The sequence below is a fragment of the Phalacrocorax carbo genome, chromosome 7 (assembly GCF_963921805.1).
Source record: "Phalacrocorax carbo chromosome 7, bPhaCar2.1, whole genome shotgun sequence".
NCBI lineage: Eukaryota > Metazoa > Chordata > Aves > Suliformes > Phalacrocoracidae > Phalacrocorax > Phalacrocorax carbo.
In genome coordinates, this window is record NC_087519.1 from 26,910,149 (window position 1) to 26,938,005 (window position 27,857).

Here is a 27,857-nt window from a genome sequence, read left to right on the forward strand (position 1 = left end):
TCCTCAAAACAGGTTACAAATGTATTTTAATGCAGCAGTTCCACTTGACTGGACAGTGCCCGAGACTGCCTAGGTTCAAAACAGGCTGATACCAGCTTACACAGCAGCTGCAATTACGTCTGGCATACAGATGAATCTCACTTGTTTGTGGGTTCTCCTCCCATACAATTTCATTTCCAGCTCCAACTACTACTCTTTTTGTAAGAGCTGTGACTACAATCCGAATTCAGCCATTCATTCCTCAGCTATTCTGCAGTACTTCAAGCAATGTGCAAGGCAAGATAAAGACACCAGATACTATACAAACAGTAAAGGGCAGAAGTTGCAAGAACCAGGAAATATTAAGCTTCATTAAGGGAAAATTAACTGGAAAAAATAAAGGTGGCCTAAAGGAAAGAGCAATTATGTTCCTTTTTCCATGAAGGACATAGCTACTCTGGGAAGGAAAGGATGGAAAAGGTGTTGATCAAAGTTCCTGATGAGAACGCAAAATAAGCCACAAGACATTTACTCTGTATATTTGTTTGAACAAGAAAAGATGGTTTTCCATTTTGTTTTATTTCAATGCTTTTACATGTACAAAATATACTTAAAATACTCTATATTAAAATTGGCAAATGGTTTGCTTCTAAAAAACACCATAACCATATGTGTTTGCGCACTCACACATACCTCTGATGCAGCTTTCTGACCTAGAGCAAGCTGGCTAAAGCATTGGAGGGTATTACACCACAAAATGAAACATGGTAGAGAGAGTTTCCTTTCCTCAATATCCATCCTGCTCGTTCAGCCTCTCCTTCAAGCTCCAGTGGCAAGTAGTTTATAGGTACCTCCAGAGTCACAGTTTGGAACCATGTAAGTAAGCCAGCATTGCAATTCAATAAGAAACATTATTCCTGGTGTCCAAATTGTCTCACTATCTTTTGACTCTCTTTTTTCAGTTCTTCAATGTGAGCATTTAGGCACTCCAGAATGTGATGGGATCTCAGTTCTTCCTCTTCCAAGTATCTTGCAGCTATCGATCCAACTGAAGCTGTAGGCAAGGGGCACTAAAAGGAAACAAAGGCATATCAGGTATTCTTTCATTCTGAGTTTCAGTCAGAAACACTACTGATCTGCAAACCACACAACTAAATATGCTTCTAAAAGGGCTCTTGTGTCACTTCTGTCTTACTGGACAGACTAAGCACTCAGCTCTCACGCTTGTGTCATAGGTAAAAGTTCCTCTCGGCAGTCTCCAATCAACAGTGAAAACCTCCCAAGCCTTTACCAAAACTGCAGGGAGAAAAATCAGTACTTCGGCGCACACACAACTTCTCCATTCCAGTAGTGTCCATCTCTAAGGCACTGGGGGACTAGAGCTGAACAGAAACAAGCTCCCCATGTGCCTAAATAACTGTTGCACTTCACAGGTGGAACCCAGACCCCAGAGGTATCAATAGGACATTGATTGTTTACTTATGGGAACGGGAGTTTCACTTCAATTACCAGCCTCTCCACTTCAAACGAGGGAATGACATGGCACATCCAATCATAGTATAACTCTAGAGAAGGCCACTACAAAATACCAAGGGTTTTGTCCTGGGTGTGTAAGTCCTGCCTCCCATTTAAGGTCTACATCTTACTCCTTGTCTTCATAAAAATCTCACGGAGTAGATTCACCCCAGAATATGGGTTCCACAGGAGGGAAAGAACTGCCAGACTGGATCAGCACTGGGGATAGCTCTGCTTTCCTTTATATACCTCCCCTGCTTCCCTGAAATAATTTGTTCCTGCTACAATCTTACAGAGGAAGTACAGGCCAAACATCCCCCATCGCTCAGTGAACGTCACTTCAGTTCAGCTAGCAACGGTCAATTAACTACCCCAGATTTTTTTCCCTTACAGTCAAGAACTATTCCTGCTATTCCCAACACTTATCCACAAGTTCTTAACTTACAAAAATAACATTGTAAACTAGGCTTAATTTATGAGTTGATTAAGAGAAGCCTCCTGCACAGGGGCTGGCAGGTGAATGATAGAGTTCCTAAGGGGCTGCTTTCCATTACTGGAAACTTGTCTCAGTGTCTTGGCAAGAGAATGTAACTGGCTATTTCCAAATCCTGGAGTCTCACGGTTTTCTGGGCAGGAACAAAGGAAAACAGAAAAAAAAAGGCTGTAGATAATAAGCAAATATTTGCATTTCCTTAGAAATCATCTTTCTACCTTTCAGAACAAAACCCAGCACATTCTCTTCTACTAAACATCAAGCCCTAGAGCTTCTCAGACCCTGAAATGGAACTGTTCGCACTTCAGCTCCAGTCCTGCAGTCTGAAGAGTTTCCATTAAGAATATTACAGCTCCCTAAGCTCCCAACATTTGTCTTCTGGACATGCTCGCAAACTACTTCAGTCTTGAAACAATCAAGACCTATTCTTGGTAGTAAACCTCATCAAAATCTACAAACCTGACAAGCCTCTACTTATTTGTGCATCAGCCTTAGAGACTCTTCTCTGGGCTCCCCACAAAATAAAAATGGCAGTTGTCACTGGTAACAACACACAACCAGAGGAGAAAATACTCCAAAGACTGCTAGTGACAACACACCTGGAACAAGGATCAGCACTCAGGATTCTGCCCTCCCTGAACTACTATAGTCCCTTCTGACCCAGGGTATGACAATTACCCTCAGTGCCCTTCTTCCATTCCCCTCCTTGTTCAGGTCACTCTACAGCCTGATGATTACAGTGGCTACTGGGACATATGGTCTTAAACACCAAAGGTAGAAGTGATTGAGTCCAAGTTTCCTGTATCTTGGGCTGAGGTAAGTGGACAGAGAAAACATCAACACTGCTGCCTACTAAAAAAGTGTGACCAGTGACTGGGAAAAATAATAGCGTCCCCTTGTGCAGTGAAGCACCAATTTCAGGGTTTCCTAGCAGCTAGCACAAGTGGCTTTAAGTTCAGTGTGCTGACTACTGCAGTCCCGTTCAGAGATGTCACGCTCACCCTGTGCATTACAGTGAATATAGATGTGCAGCACCAGCTTTCCGATTCACCCAGAAACTGTATGTTGAAATACTTAGCACTCTACATCCGCTCTGAGCCCCTACTACAGACCCAAGCCTGCTGAAGCAGAATTCTGATGTGACAGCAGCAGTTCACCAAACACACCAATGTACAGCACCAGTGTAGAGAGAACCACAAAAGCTTCTGGAATTAACCAAACACAAAGCCCTTCTCCAAAGAGTTCTGAAGAATAACCATATGGCTCCCATTGTCAAAATATTAACCATCCAGCAGTGGTTTTTCCTCTTTTACCATTTGATGTATGCCTAAAAGAATCATACACACCATGCAGCCAGACCATACACTCAAAAATCTGTCTCCTTTTGCCAGATGAGAACCCAACTATACCCTCAGCTGTTGAATAGCAACCAGCTTCTACATAACTGCTTACCAAAGGCACAGATTCTCTCTGATCATTTGAGATGGACTGCTTAGATGTTTCATCTGCAGACTCTTTGTTTCCATCTAGCACATGGAGCAAAGAATCCGTTCCCAGCAAGGCACCCAAAGTAAGTGAATCCATGCAGCTCTTCCCGCTGGTCTGGGTGGGTAGCTCACCCGTCTCAGGGGTCACAGTTCCCTTTTCAGCCGTCCCCCATCTCTGGGGCTCCCCTCGATGATGCTGAATAGTACCATCAGGCTCGTGATGTATTCTCTCTGCTTGTTCATCATGTCTGTTCTGTGCTTCCCAAGCTGTCCTGGAAGGCAGGTTTGAACATATAACTGTGTGACAGTTTGCCCCTTAGCAGCTGAACTTCAGCAAGAACTTGTGCAGAGATAACAACATATAGGTTACGAATAGCCCTGGCAATCCAAACCAGCTCATTTCCATAGGACTTCCAGATGCACATCCAGGCTCTATGGAATTGTCTCTCATTCTGCTATTGTAGATAGGAAACCTACAGTCTGCACATCCTAGTACTGCAAAAACGAGGAGCACAGCCACCTGGGCCAGATCTAATGCCTTCACCAAAAAGAGCACATACTGCATCTCAATCAAAGAAAAAGGCAAAGACAGTCAAAAGACAGTCAAATACTAGCTGGCTTTGCAGAATGCAAACCAGCTGGGACTAAAAGCTATTGCACTACTTAGAGCATAAAAGCAGATTCCAAAACAGTCCTTTGTGTTTTCCCATACGTACTATGTGCTAGAGATAGATACTATACATAAAGTATGTCATTAAAAACCCACACATCCCCACGCCTTCTGTTCTCCTTCATAATAAGGAAGCAGCATCCTTGGGGTCACACAACACTCACCTGTAATGCATATCCGTGGCCTCAGGCTCTTTGTCTTGCATCTGCTGAGCAGTGCCCTCAGGTTCATCCTGGCAGACCTGCCGAGCGAGCTCCAGTTTTGCTCTGGCCTCTGCCAGATCCTTCTGCAATTGCTGGTTCTCAGATTTTAATTTATTTAGTTCAATAGCATAGTCTTCTCTGAGTGCTCTTAGGGTGACATCTTTTCCCTAATAGACAGAGACAGGCTAAAGTCAAAACTTCTGATTTGCCAGACGCCATAGTCAAATCCAGAGCAAAGGCTGGCAAGTAATTCCTTAAGGCATATCCTCTAATCCCAATATTGACTGGAAAAATTTTCAAGGCTTTCATAAGAGCAAATCAATTATATATGCCTTATTGTGTCAGCATGCAGACAAGCTGTGCTGATTTGCCTAGGAAAGGAAGTCTCTCTCATCATTGGATGCTTTTGAAAAGAAGAAAATATCGACCAAGAATAGTTCACATGTATCCGCCTCTGGCCTTGGGAGAATGAGAAAGACTACATGACCTCAAGTTCTCCTCCAGCTATATATTCTAGGATTCCCTCACTTATCTCCATTAAGATGCAAGCCTCTCAGACAAAGCTGGGAACACTCAGGTGGCACCCCAGTCCAAGCAACTCTCCAGGCATGAGCATTGCACGCTCTGCCAGATACTTCATACAGGTGTGAAGAAACACATACCCCAGTGGCTTGGCTGTTGATGAGAAGTAATCATTCTCACTGAGAAACTACCTTCTATGTGATCTACCAAAGCTGTTTGCAAGAACACTTCTAGATCCCCTCACTCTAATTAGCGAAGGACTATGGTAACAATTACAAAAGGCTGTGAATATGCCTCCCCACCTGGGATGACCCACAGCCCTTTAGAAACTTGCACTGAAACAAATTTTTTTTCTTTTTGAAATTCTGAACAACTTGCTTCTCCCATCTTCTCCTTACTAGGCCAGGTGGATATCATTCCCACTGTTTCTACTCCTGTGCCATTCCCACTTTCTTTTTGCCAATTCTCTTAAATTTGGATGCTTAATTCATTCTCATCACTGCTGTATCTAAGGGCTTTCCAGAACCTGGCAAAGATCAGTAGCTCCTGTGCCATGGGGCTGTGGAGTTTTGTGGGGTTTTTAAAATAAATAAATAAAACAACCAAAAAACAAACAGGTTTCTTGCTTTGCACTTCACTATCAAGTATTTTGTAAGTCAGGCAGGCAAAAGCCCACGAGGCACTTCAACCAGAAAGTAACGGGCGTTCGGTCATTTCAGTCTCAAATCAACCCTCCAGAAAGCTTTGTTTTTTGTCTGTCTCACCAGCCACAAGCTTCTGTTCAACACTTTCCCAAGAACTTGGCACATTTGACAATCACCCCAAACTAATAAAGAGCTAAGTATTTCCTTCCCACAGATCTGACAGGATAAAAGCTCTGATGATATAGTCCCATTAGGTTTTCAGCTGTCCGAATCCAGTCTGTGTGCCCTGTGAGGCGTCCATTCTGGTTTATGCGAGACAACTTGTAAACTAGCCATTTCTTCCTACACACGTACTAAAATGAACCACCTTCAAGGTATTATTCCTGCCAAGACCACGCCTCTTCCACACAGACTCCCCTTCTCCCTTCTGGACAAGCTGCCCTCACTGAGCCTCAAAAGTACTGCAGGAGCCCACCACAGTGCCCCATCCCATCTCGTTGCCCCAAGGCATCCAGCCCATATTCCCAGGCTGCAAGCTGCCTGTGGGGTGCAAGGGATACCCCTGCTGGACAGCTCGCAGCAGGAGGGGAACATGCTCTCGCCACAGAAATTGCAAGGACCACAGCACTTACAGCTCAAAGACAGCTCAAAAGGACATCAGAGATTTAGAATCAGAGATTTGAGGTAAACTGGCATAAAATGGAAATGTAACAAAATGTACTAAACACCATGGGCCAGACCCCATGGAGAAGAAACTGAGATGAGAGGTTTTTTTGCGTAGTTCTCACTACTCTGTGACTGAACAAGATGTTCAGTATTTCTGGGCCTTATCTCCTCACAAATTACCCCTTTTGCTTGGGTTTTATGTTCACTGAACTCTACCAAGCATTTTGAGAGGCCTGGGAAAAGGCTATTGCTGTTCCCAGGTAAGGGACACACACAACACTAGCCCCTTCCCATTTCCGTTCCCTAATGCATACCTCTAGCATACTGCACTCCGTTTTTTCTAGCATCTCTGAGAGATGACGGTTTTCCAGCCTCAAGGTTTCCAGCTGGACCAGAATTACCTAGGTGATAAAAGCAAACAAGCTGAGAAAAAAAGAACACAACACAAGCCCCACAACATTCTATGGGCATTTTCCACCCTCAATTCAAGCAGGAGTACCAAGTAACGTTTGGGCCATTAGTTCTGCAGGGACCCTGGAGAGAAGGCCATACAAACAACCATGCAGTCATTTACTTCAGTTTTCAAAGATGTCATCACCCAGGCCTAGTTAACATGAGTGATCTCAAAGAATTCTGTGGGACTGCCAGTTACAGGTTTGAAAAGAAGCAGCAAGATTCAGTGAACACCACAAATTAGAAAATTTTATCAGAAGGGTCTCAAAGTTGAACAAAAGGTTCAAAGGCTGAAGAGAGAATGAAAATACTAACATAGCTAAAATTAGGGTGGTATTCCACACCTTCAGATCCCTTAAAGAGACAGCATAAGTGTCTTGCGCCTTTTTTTTTACCCTGTGCTCCACCGCTTTCCTCTCTGCTCTTTCAATCTCTGTTCTCAGCCGTTGTTCTAGGTCAGATGTGGAGCCACTTGCAGATGCAATTGTGATGTCCCGCTGGTGTAACTCTTGTGTCAACCTGGAGATTTCCCTTTTCATCCCTTCTAGCTCACTGCTGTGAGTCTGTTCAGCTTGAGAGAGCTGCTCTTTCAGCTGGAGGAAGATATGCACACACCACCCACAAACTTTTAAAAGATGTTTCAGCAAAAAAGCAAAAAGAATTGCACATGGTGATGTGAAATCTAAGTATTGGAAAACAAAAAGCTCTACGTAACAAGCCCTCTGTGCATGCTTGTCCTTCTTGATTGAATACCACCTCATCCCAATCCTTTTCCACACCATAAACTACCAACTGGGACAAGACATAAGTTATGCTGTGGAATACTCAAGGAGACCCATAATTGATCAAATCGGTCTCTTTAGCTCACTATTCTACCTTGTGACTAACAACAGATACACAAAGGTTTACCATGACTGGGCAAGTACAGTAACACTTTCATAATACAACCTTGCAATTTGCCACTCTGCCTTCCTGAGGCAGAGACGGTATCTTTAAATAGCTCTAGCCCGACTTTTCTTCCACTAATTTGTCCTAATTCTTCTGAATCAATAGTAGCTTGGAGCACCTAAAGCTACCCATAGCAAACTTCCACAGGCTAGCTATGCACAGGGTAAGAATATACCTCTTTGTTTTCCTGTCTCCATTTGATGGTCACTAGTCCCAGAGCTATGAGAGAATAATCATTCCCTATTTACTTTCCACATGACAGGCATTATTTTATTTTTAGTATGTTCAACCTTATTTCTCTCTCTTCCAATTTGGTAAATCCTATTCCATTCATCTATTCCTTGTATAAAAAACACTCCATCCTTTTGGTCATCTTTTTCCATACTTTATTTTATTCAATCCTTTTTGAGATGGCAGACCTGAATTGCATACAATATTCTGGTAGGCACACTGTATATTTTTTCAGTGACAAAATAGAACAACAACATAGCATAATTTTGTCCCTAGTATTCCGTTCCATTAGCCAGAAATATTAGCTACCCAAAACTCCAGCATTTTTCTGAGAATTACAAGCATTTTAGAAAATTGAACCAGATGATCTCTGCCTAACCATGTAAATACTACACATATGGTGATTTATCTCCATGTCACCTTAATGCCTCCCAAGTATATAAAATAGAAACAACCGCAATAAATCTCTTTCCTCCCCAGCAGCCTGTAGGAGATTCGTTTATTGTGTGGCTGTTTAGATGTGTAACCAAGCATGCATCTCTGGCAAGATCGGCACCTCTGTAGGTTCACAACAGAGGATAAAAGATTCTCACAGAAGTGAGGTTTTCACTCAAGTCCAATAAGGCTACTACTCTAACTACACACCACTGAAAGCTCTCACACCAGCCAATCTAGACCATTATTAGAAGTCAAGCCTTTTGGAGGCCTGGCCTCCCCTGGGTGCACAGAGCACTAGGGTGATCTTCTCATAGAGATCAGCTGCTCCGCCTCTTCCAGACCCTGGTTCATGTGTAGGTATCAAGTCTGAAATAAAACTCCCTTATTCACATATGGATTAAAACATATTTGAAGCCCTGTCTCAAGTGTGGTAGGACATATTACAGCCAAACCCATTCCATCCCTGTTCTTCATCCTGTTGGGAGCCTGTATTAGGCTTAAACTCAGCATTCCAGGCCTTAATTCCTTTGCCTGTTTGCCCCTCCAGCACTAGTTCAAGTATCTCCATACTGTAGAGAAGTACAGTGTGATGTAGGGGTAGGCCTAACATGTTCATAAAGTAAACCACATGGCCATGTATAGAAACCTGCAAACCCATCCTCTCAACTCCTCCTTTGTCAGATCTGCTCCTTACCCTTCTGCATATCGCTGCCTCCACAATGGGCCGTTGACCCCGTTTGGAGCTTTGCTAACCGTACACTGCAGTCTCTGCTGAGGCACATGACACACAGGAACAGCTGACTCCACAAGTGCCTTTCCCACTCTCCAGGAACAAAGCAACATTACCTTTTTAATTTCTGCCTTTGACTCAGTATGGTGTTCTTCCATTGACTGCAGCTCTTTGATATTCTCATCCAACTCTTCACGCAGCTGTACACACCTTGCATTTGAAGACACCAGGCTGTGTGCCAAATGTAAAACTACAGATTAGAATACCCCACGGAAGAAGACATGGTCAGAGAAACTTTGATCTTCCAAGCAGTCTCCTATGTCCGTCATAACAGAAACTGGACTCCCAACCTAGAAGTTCCTTACCAATCCTTTGGTTTTGTTTACCAAAATAATTTCAAAAGAGATCAGGAAGCTGATCTAACTGATAAGAGCTGTTTCTTGTTTGTTGCTTTACCATTCTAAGATTACAAACTTCCCATGAAAACATTAGTCTGAAAAACACAAACTCAGAGAGGAAGACTTGTTTATAATTCTTATTTCACAGTAAGGTCTCGATCTGTTTCTTACCAACTGACTAACAAAGACTCCTTAACCTATTACCAATGAAGGTGCTAAGCAAGCTGAAACACTGAAAAACACCCACAGTGTGCAGTGAAAAGCAGCCAAACAATTAGCAAAACAGTCTCACTATTAAACTGCAAAATGAATAGCATTTGATTTCTTCAGTGCTTTGACATTTAAAATAAGCCTACAAAATCAGTGGGACTGGTTAACTTGATGAATACAATATATCAGGCATTATATTATTATCCAAGTTTCATTCCACATCCAGAAGCAAGCAATTGGCTACCTGTTCTCAAGATGAGTCACTTCTGTCTGTAAGTGCTGTTCCTTCTTCTGGGCAACATCCAGCTGCAGTAGTATATGCTCCAGCTCCAGCCCCGGAGAAGACAACTGTTTCTCTTGCAAGCGTTCCTCCAAGGCCCTAAGCAGAAACATGAACTTCAATCTCAGCACAGAAATGTCATGTCTGAGTCCACTAATACACTGGGACCATAACCGCTATCTTCTTAGAATTCTCTGAAAAATACACAAAAGCTAACACTAGGTGACACCTATGTGCATTATGAATAAGCAAACATACCATCTGGATGACAGCCCCCGGTTTGAGTTCAGGCTGATTTAAAAAAAGACTACATCCTATTTTGATGTTGGCCTCCCTGATCCAGAGAGTCTCCCTGCCATTAGCAGACACAGTTTGCAAGGAACGGTGTGGCTGTTAGGTAACATACACCAAAACCTTTTGACATGGCCATCGGAACCCTATAGCTTTTGCATGTTGCCAGTGCAGAAGGGGAAGGCCAAGATAATTTTGTCACATATGTACTTACTTTACCAAGACCCTAATCTGACATCATTAAACTGGTGAGAACTTTCACCTACATTAATAAGCACAGTATCAAACCCTGAAAGGCCTCCAGCACTTGACTGAAAATGCCTCAGGGTAGGGGGGGAGGAAGCTGAAAAGCTCAAAAGGCCTGTGTTGCCTCCAGAAACCTAGCTGAGTAGAAAGCTGATTCCTTCCACACTCTTCACTGAGCATCAGTTGATTTCAAAAGCCATGCAATTTGTCAAATGCTGCAAGGACGCACAGCACTTGTGAGAAACTACAGCCTACCATTCAATATATCAACCAATATAGATCCAGCTGTATGAAAATGCTTCTACCATCCTCAGTGGGAGAACCTGGAACATAGATCTGGATTCAAGAGCGTAAGTACCAATGAGGAACAGATGCTACCTGACAAGGAGTTCTTTCGTGTGAAGAGTTTCAGTCACCCTGGCCAGCTCTTTCTGTAACTGTTCCTGGTGCAGCTTGGAGCTTTCAATGAAATCTTCCTGAGACTGCAAGGTGGCTCTAAGTTCCATCTTCTCATCCTGTAGCACCTGTGCGGTGGGGAGAAGGAACAACTGTTGCAAGATGGAACAAATCAGTTTGTTGTAAGGCAATGAGAGGTTGATCAGATTTTTAAGGAACACTTGCAAATACTACAGAGCACCACATGGGTACAAAGCCAGCTTTGAGGCCAATCAGGAACTTTACAAAGGCTCTAAAAAGAGAGGAGAGCTCTGGGATGAAGAACCTTCCTGCAGCTTCTCACAAGCACTGCTTTATATTCAGTTTCCTTACAGTTCCTCAACTGACCTCTAATATTTTCTTGGATTGCCTCAATTCTTCTTGAACTCTTTGCTGATCTTCCAGAATCATCCGATTGTTTTCAGTCAGGTCATCCACTCTCATGTTAAGCCTCTCCACCTCCAACTCATTGGCACAGATAGCATCATTGGCCCTCTCCAGCTTGCTGGTTAAGTGCTGGATTTCCGATTGACTAGCCAACTCCACTGACTCCAGAATCTGCTTCCGATTGGCAAGCTGAGTCTGCTAAGAGCAATTGGTTTGCATTAAAGCTAAATTATAAAAAAAACAGTGTATCAAAACTACATTCAAAACTACAGCTGATTTCTTTGCGTAACAAGTCACATTCTCAAAGAAAGCAACACCACCTTTCAGGGAATTAGGGCAAGTATTGTTCCAGGGTTACACAATGAGAAGGCAAACAGAATTAAAAAAATTAAAAAAAAATAAAGAAAAAAATGAGGGGGCCTTCTGATTCCAAAAAGGGTTCAAAGAGAATCTGGGAAAAGAGGATCTCAAATCACTCAAGTTGTCCGAGCATGAACTGTCTAAGAACAAAGCTGCCTACCATTTTTTGCTCATTAACCTAAGGCTAGACCAGGAGAAACAGTGGCATGTAAGGTTTGCAAATACCATACACAAACTAGAGATTACCCAATCGTTAATTCCACAGCAGAACAGAAAGCAGCACTTGGTGCACAATAAAGAAACCCCAATCACCAAAACAGATCAAAAGCTGAACTGGGTGTAACAGTCAATTATGTTTTGCTTTATGCAGTAAATACCGGGTTGTAACAGCTTGTGAGAATGCTCATTTTGAATGTTTCATTGTTTTAATGGACAACAAAAAAGTTAAGGAACATGTGACTATCAAACAACACATGCTGTATTATTTATAGGCATAATATTTTATTTCATAGCACTTCTTTCCGTGCATCTAGCTGGTGAAATTTAACAAGCCAGCTCTCATACAAGCTTCTAAGAATACTCACCTCATATATTCCCTTTTTGTATAGTACCTTATAATTTTTAAAAGCTGAAACAAAATACTTGAGTAGTCCTTTAGTCCTGATTTCTAAGAGTAGCAATTCCTGCCAGCTTCAGAATCACCACATGCCTTGATTTATCACCTCACACATAATGCCTTATAACTTAGAAAACTATACAAACTATGCATTTGGAAGACTATGGTATAATTTTGATTACAGTCTTTTCATTATTTGAATAGTTATGACAGAAAAGGTAATCAGGGGTGCAAGAGTTTAAAGCACAGCCTCTCTCCACCCAAGAAACCAGAGTACCCGACTACCTGAACATTTGTTTCTGCATTAAGAAAACATTTAAGCTATCTCTTATTTCCAGCCACAGAACATGCAGGACAGCACGGAATTCCAAGTTTCACCGGTTGACTTTAAGGGCTGCAGGTGTTACAGGAAGGTGCTCATCACTGGGTAAGAATGCCAAGCTTCCCTAAGCTGCACTGAAAGATATGAGGGGAAGCCAGCTGAAAGAAGAGAAAGGGGAAGTACTCCATTGTCACAGATCTCAGCTTGACCTTGCACCAGAAAAACAACCAAGCACATAAAATGCATAGAAACATCCAAGGCAAAAAATTAGCACTTTCATGCTAGGCTTTTCAAAGAAATTGAGGATTCAGGCAGTCTGTTCACAGTACATATGCACCTAACTCATCTACACCGCTTTGGAAAAATCTCCCCAAATTCCTGGTTTTGTGCTGCACAGTAAGAAGAGTTCCTCCGCACTCCAGTATACCAGCCTGCACTCCAAGGACACATCTGTTCTCAGACAATTGAGCTATCAATGACACAAAGACAGCAGAGCAGCTAGACCTTCTGCTCAACTACTCTCTCTGCATTTGTAGATCTACTAGTGTCAGCCTCTCACAAAGCCCCTGTCAGAGCCAGCTTCAATCCTGTCATCACAAGCTTCCTCCTTGCAGGAGCTTCCACTCAAGAGCAACTCAGGAGCCCATTAAATGCAAAGTCCCCAGCAAGAGCTTCTTATCAGTGTCTGCTGTGATTGTGTCAGTGTGACTTCACAGCTGTGCTCTAGGTCAATTCATCTTGCTCTGCTGCAGCACTACTACGTCACTGAACCATTAGCTTTTCAGGAACAGCAGCCCCACTACTTGTTGCCTTTAAGAGACTTTAAAGAAAAAAAAAAAAGCAAAAGGGGAGGGAGGGCTGAAAACTGCTGTTACTTCAGTACTTTGCCAAAGTATCTCTCATAGGGGAAGACTATTTTCCAACATCATCCCCTGAGCTAGACCTACAAGGTACATATTTAGCTACTGGCAGGTACACAGCTTTGAACTAGATGACATGATGCAGCAGCTATTTTAAAGTGTATTATGCTGCGGTCTCTGTCACCTAGGGAAAGCTTCATCCTACTATCTTCTCTACTAATTGGAGAGATGGAGGGCTGGCAGGGAGAGCCGTACAAGGTTTATCTCAACTCTGTTGACAGACTCCAGATCTTTTTTCCATACAGCACTTATAAAAGTAAACCTTATTCCGTTGGGACAATAAAAGCCATTTGAATGGTAACCTAAAATGGATTCAAGCCTGAGAGATTTCATTAGTCTCCCCCTTTTCCCCCCTCCCTCCCCTCCCACCTGCTGCCACAAAACACGAACTTTCAGCACATATTAATTGTACCTGAATGAGCTCAGACTGCTCAGCCAAAGCCTTCCTCTGTGCTTCCAGCGATGCCACCTGCTGCTGGTAAAGCAAGCGCTGCTTCTCCCAGTCAAGTGATTTTTGACGAAACTCCTACAAGGACAGCAGGGGTGGCTTGGAGCAGTACATCCATGCAGTTGACAAGAAGGCCCCCTTCTAGTTCATATCAATGTTTGCTATTTCTCTCCATCATATCCTCATGCACCTTTCCCCACAGCAGGGAAACCATTAGCCAGTCATTTGATGCACCAACTCAGCAGTATAAAACCCCTCACATACTGTGCTTGCTGTATTTCTTTCCCTCCTGGGTTAAAACGTCAGTGTCAATTATTGCTGTTTACAAATGTTAAGTGCTAACAGATTCATGGCTAGCTTCATGGATTTGCTGTCAGAGGTTTAACAATTCAGACTGTCTCTAGCTTCCAGAACATGCTGCTATTGAAATCACTTAAGATGGCAAGTACAAACTACAGAATTTTAATGCTAATCTCTGCTCCAGAAATTGGACACTACATTAGTCAGATGTGTTTCTCAGCCACATCTTCAGGGTACAGTAGAAGAAAACTGAGTGTGGTTGAGCTCAGCATAGCAGAAAGATTAAAAGATGAGCAAAAAGCTACATTGACATGTAGCTCCCTCCTCCTCAAAGAAGTGAGATGACAACCTCAACACACTCAAATTCATTTCATTCACACAATTAATTACCCTTCCAGCACGTTCTTCCTTTTATTTAGTCTAAGAATAAGAACAGCAGCATAGTTTATCCTGTGTATTCAGAGGCCCCAGCGCAGGAAATTGCCTTTATTACACAAGCAGTTGAGAAGAGTTATACTTGGAGAGTACTTTAAGCATGATTCATAGTCTGCTTCCTAGCTCACTATTCTTTCATCAGTGAAGCCCAGAAAGTCAGTTAATACATACAACCTCTGACTAGCGTTTCCTTTTTCACTACATACCTCCAGCTTCCTGGTCAGTCGGCTCATTTCAAACCGGTCCTCCCCTTGTCTCTTGTTAGCTTCTTCTCTAGTTTCTCTTAGTTGCTTCTTCTGCAGCTTCTCATAGCTCCTCCTCAGCCTGGACAACTGCAAGGAACTCAGTGAAAGAGACAACTTTGTTCAAGGCCCAAAGGCAAGAATTAAACAGCACTTTGAAAGAAGGAACACAAAATGCCTTCACACAAACAATTCCCCTAATCAAGGCCACACAGCTTGCAAGTGAAGACTTCTGTTTGTATAATGAGCCTATTATACCAACAGGATTGCAAAATATGCCGAGTTGTATGAGTAGCAAGATGCCACTGAAGTCATGACATCAGCAGCTTTAATTAGACCTCTGTCTTACTGCTATTAAAACATGACTAAAATATTGGTAAGACAGGGGTTTACATGTCGCTGTTAATGCACCAAGAGCATGATACCCCTCTCTCTACAGGTGGCTCCCAGCCACAGTAATAGCAGGCAGTACCTGGGGTTGATCTCTTCATACAGAGGGGTACGTCACACCACACACAGGGTGGGGAGCAGTCCTACACAGAGGTACAGTTTCTTATGTGATTAAAATACACTTGTGAAGCTCAGGTGGGAACTGGAACTCTTCTGCTTAGTGGGAGAAGGAAGATTTGAGAATTGCCATCATACATAACATCAACACTACTTCATCTGTCATTTTCTGCTTAGATACACTATGTATTTCACAATGCGTGGAGAATGCCAACAGAAAATATCACTCCTACGCCTACTGCTAGAATGCTAAAATCGTATCAGAATCAGGAATGAGGAAAAAAACTCCTGACATTTAAATGACCCTCTGTGCAAATAATTGCTTGCAACTTGCATGGAATTTTCCATCTGATGAGCTCCCCCCAACTCAACTATTAAATACAAAGTTTCCAAACAGCCACATAAATTTGAGAAGTCATCATTCCCACTTTACTGATGGAGAAAGCTAAGCCCATGAATGAACAGAAGGACCATGAGAAGAAAAAACATCTGAATCAAGACCTCGTGCACTGGTCATAAAAGGTTCTCCAGAGCCCTGAGTCAGCGAAGTACTTAGGCACGTTCAATGGGAATAGACAGATATGCGAGCTTATTGGCAAAAGATGTTTGTAAATTAACACACACATAGGAGATTACAGGTTTATTCTTTCAACAATCTCAGTGAGTTAGACACCCTACCTGTAATTTACTGGTAATAGTGGTAAACTGAGACAGAAAGAATTTCCCCAAACATTACTCAGAACAGAAGACTGAGGAATATTGGAGCAAAATACCAACACACTGCAATTCTGGCCACAATGCACACGCTATTTTTCGTCTTAGCAATTTAGGCAGATCTGCCAATGCACCTCAGCTTTGCTTTGCAGCTTATCCACAATTCCAGTGGGAACATCTCATGAGTGAAGACTGTTAGTCATACTGAATAGTAAGGTGTTTTAAATGAGGCAGATGCCTTCTCCTGTCAGAGCAGAGACTACCAAATTAATTTAACTTATGGCTTACACTGAGTGTGGACTTGGCCCAACCCTCCAGAGAAAACAGGTCAATGCTCTACTAGCTGTTCATACCATTTAACTCACTGCTACTGACAAGCAAGTGGAGACAGGCAGAGTTAAGCCATAAACACGGAATGCTGTTATACCACCCACAGGACATTCCACATGTACCACCTTGCGGTGAATAAGCAACTTTTTGAGATGAAAGCTCTGAAATTATTTTCAAAAAATATTTTCTAAGTATACCTAGTTTTTATTAAGCGTATTTAGAGTAATACACCTTGAGAGAAGAAAATACCAACAAAATCAGGGTCAATGGAGGCAAATAGAAGATGAGGCTACATACCATTCTCATCTCTTGATCTCATACAATCAAGGCCAGTTACACCACCACCCTTTTTTAATTTCATGATATGCTGAAGGAGTGAAATGCTGCTGCCTGTACCCATGGCAACTTCAGAACAAGCACTATGGTGACTAGGATGGGCCAATACAGGACATTTTTGGAGCAAACTTACGCAGATGTCTAACACATGAAAATTGCACCAATATATTTACTACACTTCTCTGGTCCAACAGTTTTCTGTTTGCCACCAAGTTCCTCCAAAGCTCATAAAAACAGGCCTAATGAAGCATAAAAATATTACTTTGTCAATGCTCAATGCTCTTTTTTGTAAGAACATAAATAATAAAAGAATGTGAAGTTTTAAAACCATGGCATTCAAACAAAAGCAACGACACAGAGTATTTCACCTATCAGATCATGTATCAACAGGGAATTAAAAACCAATCTTCTCTTTTGCAACTCACCTCCTCTTGAAATTTCTTCAGCTGTTGTTCATATTCTCTAACCATGTCATGTTTAGATTTTTCCATGTCTTCTACCTGGTGACGCAACATACCAACCTGAATGAAGAGTTAAAAAGCAAATAAATAAAACAACAGAAGTGGACTTTATTGTCAGTAGGTACTGGGATTAGTTTGCATTTCATAAATATATATTATAGGAGGAACAGTGAATGGCTATTAAAAGATCCTAATTTTGTTAACAACTGCACATTTCAATGGGGTCACTCGCTATGAATCAGATTAAGTCTATGCCTAAATCTTTGGTAGGCTGGGACCTTTCTGTTCTGGCCTCTTGTTTTGAGCCAGTTTCTGGCTTTCATTTTTTGGGATGAAACTGACAGTTTTGGCTTGTGTCAAAAGGCTATTTTTATCTGGCATTTTCATAAAATTCTTCATAAACATGCATTATGATTTCAATCTATCTACCTGCAGAAAAATGGCCATGTCATCTTACTACATTGAGGTGAAGCAGAGATTCCAAGTAACCTGCAGAGATAAGCAGGACAGAGAAAGAAACGGGGCTTTGAAACTCACGGGGAAAGCTTCTCTTACATTGATTCAAATACTCCTGCAACTCATTTTTGCCTCTTTTTTTTCCCCACATCTTTTTCCCACCCACAACCCAAAGCAGCCATCTTTCTAACTGCAGGTCCAAAAGACAGGATTAAAATTAGAAGAAATCATCAGGGAAGATTCATATGAGTAAACCAAAAGCATTAATATACTCCAATACTGACTTTCACAATAGCTTACAGTTCAGCTTTGAAATCAATGTTTGCTTTTCGTAATAAGAAATATTTCAAAAGCGCCTTGAGAAAACACAATTTGTAATAACAATGCTAACCTGTATGATACAAATGACAGTTCTTGCAAATGAAAATCCTGTGGCATGACTCCAGATTTAAATAACACTGTAACAAAGACATTCATTCCAAAACTTGTCTTGCAGACCATTAGAAGCACTTGACCATATTAACAAGAAACTACAGAGTTCTTAACCCACTGTTGCTACATCCTGTCACATTTCTCCTTACTTTACTAGATTCCGCATCAAATTACTAAAAGCTACAGCAGTACTTGGGTAATTTTGGGGATGTAAGAATAGCTGTAGTATAGCTCTACAGGCACCCAAAAAACCCAGCTGCTTGTACAGTTATCAGCTGGCTTTCAACTCAAGAAGTCAAAGCAACTTCCTCAGAGAGCTGCTAAAACACAATTTGTAACGAAGAGTCTGCTGAAAGATAGGACACAGCAGCTATAAATGTAAGGACAAATTTTAAACACTTTGAGAAAAAGTCAATGTGGCTAGATCTTAAGATATAGCTACCCTGACTCTTGCTGGTTTATTCTGATCCAAGAAAAGATACATCAATTCATTTGCACAAGTTTATGGTTCACATTCTATGCAAAAACTTCACTCACTGATACTTCTCCGATACAGAAATTTGGTGTGCCTCCTCCAGGCCTTTAATTACAGGCTACAAAACCTGAGCTGCATAGAACAGCCCTTGGAGAGTCTCCCAGCAATATCTTGGTGTAGTTTACACCACTAAACATTATTTCTACTGATGCCTGCACTTTGCTGGGCTGTCGATTACTGGTGTATCCAGAGTCAGCATCTCCAGGTTCTCTGTAGAAACTCTTGACAGTTCAGTCTGTGGACTTCCACCAACCCTTAGGGAGCTGATCACTTGACTGTGATTGAATTATAAGTCAGACACCTTGTTCCAACAGGCTCCTTTGTAAATCCTATTCCTGACTTCCAATGAGACAGGCTCCTGTTTCACTCAGCACAGCTATTTGCTAAAATTAACCCCTTGTTTTGGCTTAGCATTTTAAACATGAAAAAAAAAAACAAAACTGATGAAACAATACCCAAAACACATGTCCATGCAAAGTCAAACTGAAATTCAGGTTCAGCCTTTATATTGTATTTGTAACATGTAAAACACACAGGTCGACACCAATCAGGAAACTATGAACCTGAGGTGGTACCTCTTTATATTTTTCCTGTAGAGCAGCCCTAGCAGAGGAAAGTTCCTGCTCTCGAACATTCAGGCAAGCTTCCAAAGCCTGTGTCTGTCCTTCCCATTCAGATTTCTTGTGAGCCACCATAATGTCGATCTGCTTCATCAGCTCCTGCAGCTCAGCCTCACAGGAAGTCAAGAACCCACCGCTGGAAGGGAAAAAGCTTGAAGTTACAAAGAAGGCACCACCCAACACAGGTCCAGTGTCCCATACCAACAAAGTCAGCAGAACAAACTGACTTGCACCAAGGGACCAGCTCCGCACATGCAGTGCTTTGAACTCTACACAAACCAGCTGGCAGAGAAATATACTTAATACTTATGTGTTCTTCCCATTCTCTGAGACAATACCTCACACGTGGTATGCTCGTATCACTGAGCAGAGACCTAAATTTGGCAATGAGCAATAAAGAACACTTGTGAAATCCCAGCGAGAACAAATGACCTACACACTTTAAATGTAGGGGGTTTGTCTTCTATTTAGAGAACCATTACAAGCACCTACACACACTTATCCCTTTGTCTCGGTGGTATGCATTATTTAAGTAAACCAGAGCATGTTTTATCCATATTTTGTATTTGCCTTAATTGCTCTCCAGACAGAGGTATTTTATACCAAGTTTCAGTCACCAGAGAAATCTTACAGCCAAGCTATCAGCTCCTGAAAACAGAAGTTTATCACAAATGCAGACAAACCCCTAAGTAGAGGGGGTTGGATGACAACATGATAATGAAGAATAAAACATCCGCAATCCATTGGGGACAGCATGCTCCCTAGTGATGCTGCAATTTCTAATTTGGTGCAGTAATTATCGAAGCCAATTCAACTAACTCCTCTAAAACTTCACAAGCTGCTAAGCCAGGGACAATATTAAGGCTTGCAAGATATAGCCCTAGAGGGCAGTGAACTCTATGATGATCTTTACCCCTTTAATTTGCCTGTCAAGCAGGAAGCACTGAGAAGAAATGGAAATCAATAGGTTAAGGGATTGAAATTTCTCTGTTCCCCCAGAGCATATGTACACTTCACAACTTGGCAGTTTTTCTATAGGGAAAGAAATACTTCTTAAAGGAGCCAAAATCAGTTAAATTTGAAGTTCACCCTGTCCTGCGAGTTAACGAAAAATTAGCAGCTATTACGCAGAGCAAGAATATTTCCTTCGCAGCATCTGCTAATATAAAGCTAAGTCTAAACTTGACTTCTGCAACCAGTTATCTGTGGAAGACGTGGCATCAGTAAAACTGAGTCACATTCTCAAAGACAGCTATGCAAATAGCACCAGTGACTTTTGCTTCATGTTTGTTTAACACATAAAGCATTTTTTTTCCGTTATTGGCACCACAGTCTCTCTCTGGGATCCAAAAGCCGAGATACTTTCACCTAAGACAGAGCATTAAGGATTCTTCAGAGATGGATGGGACTCTGCAGTTTCAACACAAGCAGGGAATAATCAGATGTTTTCAATAAAAGGAGATAACAAAGTCACATCTCATTAACCAGGCAAGGCTGTTATAAAAAAATATTTATTCACACCTTTAATTACTACTGCTCCTGATATAAGAAGGGTTTATAACAACAACAAGAAGATGTAAGATTTTCAGGAAGATGTAAAATTAAAATTCTAACAATTAAGACAATATCTGACAAGGGATTATCGCAAAGCCAGCTCACCAAGTGACTTTGCTTCTGCACCTGCTGAAGGTCACCGCACACTGTATGTGTCCACCTGTGTGCGCTAGTAGACAAACTCCAAAGCCCTTATTTAAGCAACGGAAGCTTTATCTGATACCAGAGGATGTGGTTCTGAGTAAGAGGGAAGGTTCGTACTTAAACTATTTTGAATAACTGGTGTATACTGTTGCATACATACCTCCCCTGCCCATTTCTTTGCATTCCTTCCAGCAAAGCCTCCATCACCAAATCCTGGCGGCTTTATCAGCTAGGGAAGTGCACAGAAGCAGCAGTCACCAATGGCAATGTATGAACAAGGCTATTTCTCCATCCCACTGCAGAACGAGCAGAAGTCCACAGACAAAAGAAGTAAAAAAATTACAATTAGCACACAATTGCAGGTGAGGAAAACAACGGTCACCTTCATGAACTTAAAAGCCAAATATAGGAAAATAAATCTTTCTACCAAAAAAATTAAAAAGACCCAATGCAAACATTCAGCACTATCAAATTGTGATGATATTATCATGTGATCTAATGAACAGAATAACTCAAACAGCAGCAGTGAAGGAGAATCCACACTTCAGCAAACAAGTGAACCCAGCACACTGGGAGTTGCAGATCTCCCTGCAGAGGATCAGCTACACGCAGGGACTTCCAAACGGGCCAGCCCAAGATCTACCTCTGACAGGAGCATTTCTCACTTCAGAGAAAAACCATAAGCAACTTGTAGCTAATAGTAGCAAGAATCTATCCATAAATCAGATCTCTCCCAGGTCTCTATTACAGACTAGGTTAAACAGACTACATAGATTACAGTTGCATTCAGGACACATTGCTAGTTCATATGCTTCTAAGAATTTTCTTTTAAGACAGCACTAACTCTTTAAAAATTCCTCTGGTGCCCTAAGCTATGAAAATAAGTCACACAGGTTTGCAGTAGCAGTACATTGTCTTAATCAAAAATTACATCCTTTAAGTCACGAGCACATGTATGTATGCACACACATAGAAGTTTCACATATTTGTGAAACAAGAAAGGTTTATGTTAAAGGCAAAGATGGGGAATTAAAAAAAAAGTTACCATGGAACCACACCCAGAAAGTTAGAATACATTTCAGTGGCTCCTCTATGAAACTGTGGCTCTTTAAGAGAAAAATGGTTAAACTCATCCTGAGGATACAAACCTACACTTCAGTTTCACCCTGTGGAGGTACTCACACTATCTTCTGTTTCCAAAACATTTACTTTCTAAAGTATATAGAGATGGATCCTCACAACATCTTTCCTCAAAAATTAATATGGCATTATCAAGCAATCAACGAAAAGGGGAGCAGGTCACAGAAAGTGAGACTTTCAGAAATGCAGTCTCAACTTTGCCCTCTTTCACTTCAGCAGAGCTTCTATCCTGCTCCCATAGCATTTTAAAACTCCATCCAGAGAGTAAAGCCTGCCCTTGGGACTTCAGCTGTATTTCAAACTACTCACATACACAAAATACATATTCCACTGAGGGAAAAAGAAATCCCATCCCTATTCTGATAGTGTTTTGTCTCTCTTTGGTCCTGTCTGTGCTTAACAAAACTCAATCAGTATGCAGCACATCTTTGCTGAACTGCTGATGGCAGAGCTGCAGAGGAGAGCAGATCCCCAGAGCTGCTGACAGCACTCCAAGAGAGTTCTCCAGGTGGCAACAGCAGAGATCAGCCAGTAGCAGCTCTTCTGTTTCATTCTAATCACACCTACACAGAATCGATTTTCAGTGGGTAGCAGAGAGATTTCGCCGTCCACCACAGAGAACATCTGCTAAAATTCAAAAAGAAATCCAGACTCTTTATCAGCAGCTGGGATCAGTTCAGCATGGAAAGCTCTAGTGCCACCAGCAGCATCTCCTCCCGCTTCTGTTAGGCTTTAAGCAGGGCACCCAAGGTAAGACACCTGAATCTAACAGGTCTGCATACTTGCCAGCTTACCCAGATTTGGGGGAAGAGCCTTAAAATCAGACACCTCTAGCCAGTTTTATATACCTCTCAAGCTTGTAAGTTTTGATGTGCAAGTTAGAGCCAACCGAGTAAAGACCCACACAGATGCTATATGAGGAAACAATCTCTGCTGGTAACTACAGCTGAAGCAATGAGATGGCCTGTCACTTCTGAAACTGAAGGAAGTATTTGCAAAAAAAAAATAAATTTAAAAATCAACAAGGTTTAGCATCCCAACTCCAGAATGAATTGCAGCAGTGTCAAGTGGAGAAAGTTTGACAAGACAGAGGAGGACTTAAGAATACTGCCCGTGGGAAAAGCCTGAGATTATTTTGCATTTAAAAAACACAGTAGGATGCAATTTAAAAGCGTTGCTGGACGTAAGCGTACAGGGAACATTAAAACACGACCGGCATTCCAGCAAGTACCAGAAGTACCAGTAAAACCACGCTCGCCGTGCCAGCTCCGCCTGTCCTAAGGTCGGGCAGGGGCCAGCCGGGAACGGCCTGGTGCTTTGCTGGGGGAAGAAGTGACCTGGAGCAGCAGCGCTCACCGTGAAGCCCCGCCGGCGTCTCCAGAGCCGCCCCGCGGAAGGAGCACCCGCGTCCTACCGGGTTTTAATTCCTCCCCAGCGGGAGCCTCGGCGCCGAACGGCCGCGCCCGCAGGCCGAGCCGCTGCCCAGGGCCCTTCGAGCCCCGCTCCCCTGGAGAGAAGCCCCCGACCTCCCGCCCGGGGCCGACCTGCGCTCCGGGCTCCCCACGCCTGCCCCGGTCGCTGCGAGGAGGCCGGACCCCGCGGCGGGGGCTGACGTCCGGCGACCGTTACCGACGGCGGGCAGCGCCCGCCCTCCCGCCTGGCAGGAGGCCGGCGGTAGGCCAGGCCGGGTTTGGCTGGGCTGGGCTTACCTCGCCTCGCCTCCCCTTCCCTTCCCGCCTGCGCGGGGCCTGCACCTGCGCACTGCCGGCGCCGAGGCCGCCTCCCGGAGGCGGGCAGGGTAGGGCGCGGGCAGGGCGCGGCGGGAGGGACGGGATTTACCGGGGCCGGGGCGCGCTTGGGGCTGTCCCCCACGCCCAGCGCGGCCGTCCCCGTGTGCCCCGCCTGTCTCCACCCACGGCGGGGCCGCTGCCGGGGCGGCTGGAGAACGGCACGGTCTGCGTGTAAAGGCAAGGCCTGTTCGACGTGTAGCTCGCGGCCGGGTGGCTCCTGCAGCCTCCCGGAGTCTCGAGCCTGGCTTGTTTTTTAAATAAATATCGGTAGCCTGCAACGATCGGGGCGCTGCTGCCGGCTGCTGTCCTGCGGGAGTCACACGGGGGCGAGTTCTGAGGTGACACCTCAGGGAGGGCAGAGAACTCATCAAACCATCACAAGAAACCCCTGGAATGATGGTAGTGGCTGAGGGTAGAAGACAGGTCTTATTTTTCTCCTGTTTTACCATTTTCCTGGACTTCAGGTTTTGACAGCGTCCTTAAATCCTTTGTTCTGACTCTTTCGCAGACTTGGGAAGGTGCGGGCGAGTTGCAGCACCCACCAGGGATGAACGGGAGTAGGCAGCAAACAATAAGCAACGGTTCGAGGTAGAGGTGACAGGAGAGCTCCAGGTCCTCCAGCTCATTCAAAAGAGGCTTCTAAAGGTCAGTAGCTAGAAACACAGGTAAATAATAATAGGCTAGTTTATATACTCATCAATCTGCAATTCAGTTCAATAGTGTTCTTTCCAGATTAAGCAGTTCTCCTGTGGTCATTACCCTTTTTAAAGTGGATTAGGAAAATCAAGGTTTTTCCAGAAAAGTTTAAGCTTAACTGGGCTAAAACTGGAGCAAGCCTATAGTCCAAACTCCAGCTACATGGTCGGGGGGGTGGATGTTAAGAAACAGTATGTGCTTTGTGTCACAGATTTAGCTGTACTTGCCTGCTACAACGATGGACAGCGAAGTGCAAAGGGATGGCAGAATCCTGGATTTGATCGATGATGCATGGAGGGAAGATAAATTGCCATATGAGGATGTGGCTATCCCTCTGGTAGGTGAATTGCTACTTATCAATCTGAGTTAAGACTGGTGTGTTTACCACAGCCCCTTCTGAGAAACGGCACAGAGACTATTGCTTGTGGTGAGGCTAATTTGCACAAAAGGTTCCCCAGAGGGATCTGACTCGCTTTTTCTGTCCTATATGCCAGTCATTCCTGTGTGCAGACAAGGACACGGATGCTTCTCTCCCCCTTCCCCTGACCAGTTGCCATATCTCCTCAGAACCGGAATGCCCTTCCCATCGCACAGTTCTGGGTTTGGCATCAGGGAGAAGTAGAATCATCCTCTCCCTGTGCTTCCCCTTCGTGTTACTAGTGTTTGAAGTGGTTTCCCAGTTGGTTTGTAGAACAGAGAGGATCAGTCTCATGCTGACAGTTGTAGTCTTAGTTATGCTTTATTTCCGCTTTCTGAAATTCCATTAAAGGAAGCTGAACATTTTTCAAATGCCTCCCTAATCAGTCTTTTCCAAAAACACTGTCGCTGTTGTCAGTTCGAGGATAGTAGTGAACGAACTGGCATGTGCAGCGGGACCCTTGCTTGTAGCGCCACATCCAACGCGTGGCAGTTACCTTCTCAGGCAGCGTACAGCTACAAGGCCAGAGAGATGCTGCTGAGGAAAAGCTACCTCTGATCCCACCAGTCCCCGAGTTGAAGCTTCAGATGTCCCCCACTGATGTCTTCGTTAGCTGTTTGGGAACCACCAGGGAAGTGAGAGGTATCTCAGGATTTACCTTTCCTTGTTCTCTCTGGTACACAAGCTTTACCCTGGCTAGCACTGACAAAGCAGTCACGCTAAGATCATGGGAACTGATAGGCTGCTAGTTTCTTTTAGCACAAAGACGTTTCCAAATTGCCAGTGACATGGCTCAAGCTTTAGCCCTTATACCATTGTCTTTTCAGAGAGGGCAAGGTGCAGCTACACCCCTCCAAAACCGATGTACACAGCACACAAGTTGTCCTGCCAAGATTTGGGTTTGAGGGAATGATCTTGCAGAACTGTGATTCTCAGATACGAGAGCCCAAACCCCCCTTTGCTTGGGATAACCTTTATTAGGCAGGCCAAATATTATAAACTAGCTCCTTGCTGACATTTGCTTTTACCATGTGTCCAAACATTACTGTCTCTTTCCTTACAGCCATCTCTTGAGCTTACTTACAGTCACATACAGATGGCAGCCTCAGAGCAGGAAGCCTCACCAACTAACAACAGAAGGAAAGGCCTGGCTGTGGATATGAAGATCCCCAGGGATGGGATTGGCTCTGATCATGTAAAAAAAACAGCACAAATTCACAGGAGGCTTACACATTGTAAAGGAGAAAACAGAATGGCTGTAAAGTGGTATTTGAGCCTGTCCTGAGCATCTGATCCAGCACTCACTCGAGAGATCCCTATGAACTCAAAGGGGCTCAAATCATACGCTGTTTTCAAAACTGAAAATTTTTATTTCACTCATGCTGGGATTTCCAGAGATCTAGAACTCGGAATTCAAATGGTGGCTGGCAGAATAACACATCCTCTGTGTGACTGCACCACTACAGCAACACAGAGAACAAATAACATAAAGAAGGAAAATGAAATCTCAGTTAAACCATGCTTCCTCCTTACTGTGTCATGAGCAGCTCTGTGTTGCACCTGGTAGAGGTTTCTGACTTCTGCTGATGCAGTGCAGCCTCACCTGTGTTCAGCATGTAGAAAGAGGAAGGATTTCTCACCTACCATAGGAAAGGAACATGTTACAGTTGTCTTAATAACAGCTACAATATCTGTATTCTTGGCAACAGCAAAAGAAACATGGTTCAAACAAGCAATGGAATAACTGTCGTACTATTATTTACTTATTTTGCATTTGCTATATATTCTCCTTCACTGCGGGTGCAGTCTGAGTGTACAGCAAGGCCCCAGGGTCCTGGAAAACCAATTACATTTCAGATTAAGCACCATATTAATGAGAAAAGAATATTGTTCAGAACTGGGCTTAGTAATATTTTTAAGTGGATCAGTATGCATGATATGTATTGTTCAGATGCACCCTCTGGTCTCATTTGTGGATTTTTTTATTTATCCATATGAAGCCTTAGTAACCCACTCCTTTTAGCAAGCATATTATGTGTGGAATGAATTGTACCTCTGTTTTGTTCTCAGAATGAGCTTCCTGAACCAGAGCAAGACAATGGTGGCACAACTGAGTCTGTGAAAGAGCAAGAAATGAAGTGGACAGATTTGGCTCTCCAGTATCTCCATGAAAACATTCCACCCACGGGCAACTAGTGAATCAGTGAGATCTCATGCAGTGGATGCACGAATGCAGTAGAAAAAAATTACTTTTCAGCTGGCCATTGCTGTCACAAGCTTCTCTAAGGAGAAAAAAACATTTCTGAAAAAGGCTCGGATTCAAACAACAGTTCTACTTGCAGTGACCAAACACAGTTTAAAATCCTTCTATAATGAGTGTGAAGTAACAATGGCTATCTGATGCCGCAGAGTTAATATCAGAATGCTTCTCTTCTGTAAAATTATTTCATATCTTCTCTGAAATTGTTCTTAACTTGGTGCCAATTCTGATCTTAAATGTTTTCTATGTAAAAGGTAAAAGAAGTAGTTTTTACTGTCTCCAGTTGTTATTGGTTTTAAAGCTCACAATGGGATCATTTCTGACTCTGAAGGCTAACATTCCAAGAAGTATTCCTGTGTATTCTGTGGTTAGAGTTCAGTGTACAAAAACCAAATAACCTAAGTCAGTTGTTACCATCTTTAACTAGTGTGTGGCTGAGGAAGACTGTGTGGGGCAGGCATGAAAGACTGGTCGATAGGATTTGAGTGATCTGTAAATACAGCTGGCTGTTTGAAGTCATCATCTCAGCATTTGATGGTGGCAGTGGACAGCATTTCCAGCGCTGGCATCCTGTGCAGGTTTGCCAATATGCGTA

At 43.1% G+C, this 27,857-nt stretch overlaps 2 protein-coding genes across 5 annotated transcripts; one reads left to right on the forward strand and one right to left on the reverse strand.

The window, feature by feature from the left end:
* Window positions 1-519: 519 nt before the first annotated feature.
* CEP63 (centrosomal protein 63) lies at window positions 520-24,421 on the reverse strand. Of its 4 annotated transcripts, none has more exons than XM_064457145.1 (15): window positions 24,335-24,421; window positions 21,119-21,254; window positions 19,216-19,396; window positions 17,182-17,277; window positions 14,834-14,959; window positions 13,857-13,970; window positions 11,188-11,424; window positions 10,783-10,928; window positions 9,832-9,966; window positions 9,096-9,210; window positions 7,028-7,225; window positions 6,494-6,580; window positions 4,309-4,514; window positions 3,440-3,746; window positions 520-1,049 (listed from the first exon to the last, which is right to left on the reverse strand). In XM_064457145.1, the coding sequence occupies exons 2-15, from the start codon at window positions 21,160-21,162 to the stop codon at window positions 891-893; spliced, it is 2,151 nt and encodes a 716-aa protein (XP_064313215.1). In that variant the 5' UTR covers window positions 21,163-21,254; window positions 24,335-24,421; the 3' UTR covers window positions 520-890. The 4 variants fall into 4 exon arrangements, with proteins under 4 accessions (XP_064313215.1, XP_064313214.1, XP_064313216.1 ...); XM_064457144.1 differs by lacking the exon at window positions 24,335-24,421 and adding an exon at window positions 23,643-23,761; XM_064457146.1 differs by lacking the exon at window positions 24,335-24,421 and adding an exon at window positions 23,455-23,707 and having other exon boundaries at window positions 11,188-11,421.
* Window positions 24,398-27,540, forward strand: ANAPC13 (anaphase promoting complex subunit 13). The gene is made up of 3 exons (XM_009507832.2): window positions 24,398-24,533; window positions 24,796-24,921; window positions 27,073-27,540. The coding sequence occupies exons 2-3, from the start codon at window positions 24,823-24,825 to the stop codon at window positions 27,196-27,198; spliced, it is 225 nt and encodes a 74-aa protein (XP_009506127.1). The 5' UTR covers window positions 24,398-24,533; window positions 24,796-24,822; the 3' UTR covers window positions 27,199-27,540.
* Window positions 27,541-27,857: the final 317 nt, after the last annotated feature.

Excerpts from the sequence above, each read along its gene's own strand:
- CEP63 (XM_064457145.1), bottom strand. The coding sequence starts at position 21,162 with ATGGAGGCTTTGCTGGAAGGAATGCAAAGAAATGGGCAGGGGAG. Across the intron at positions 14,960-17,181 it reads TGAAGAAATTTCAAGAGGAG|TTGTCCAGGCTGAGGAGGAG; the intron begins GTGAGTTGCAAA and ends AGTTCCTTGCAG. Across the intron at positions 11,425-13,856 it reads AGCAGTCTGAGCTCATTCAG|CAGACTCAGCTTGCCAATCG; the intron begins GTACAATTAATA and ends AATTGCTCTTAG.
- ANAPC13 (XM_009507832.2), top strand. The coding sequence starts at position 24,823 with ATGGACAGCGAAGTGCAAAGGGATGGCAGAATCCTGGATTTGATCGAT. Across the intron at positions 24,922-27,072 it reads AGGATGTGGCTATCCCTCTG|AATGAGCTTCCTGAACCAGA; the intron begins GTAGGTGAATTG and ends TTTTGTTCTCAG.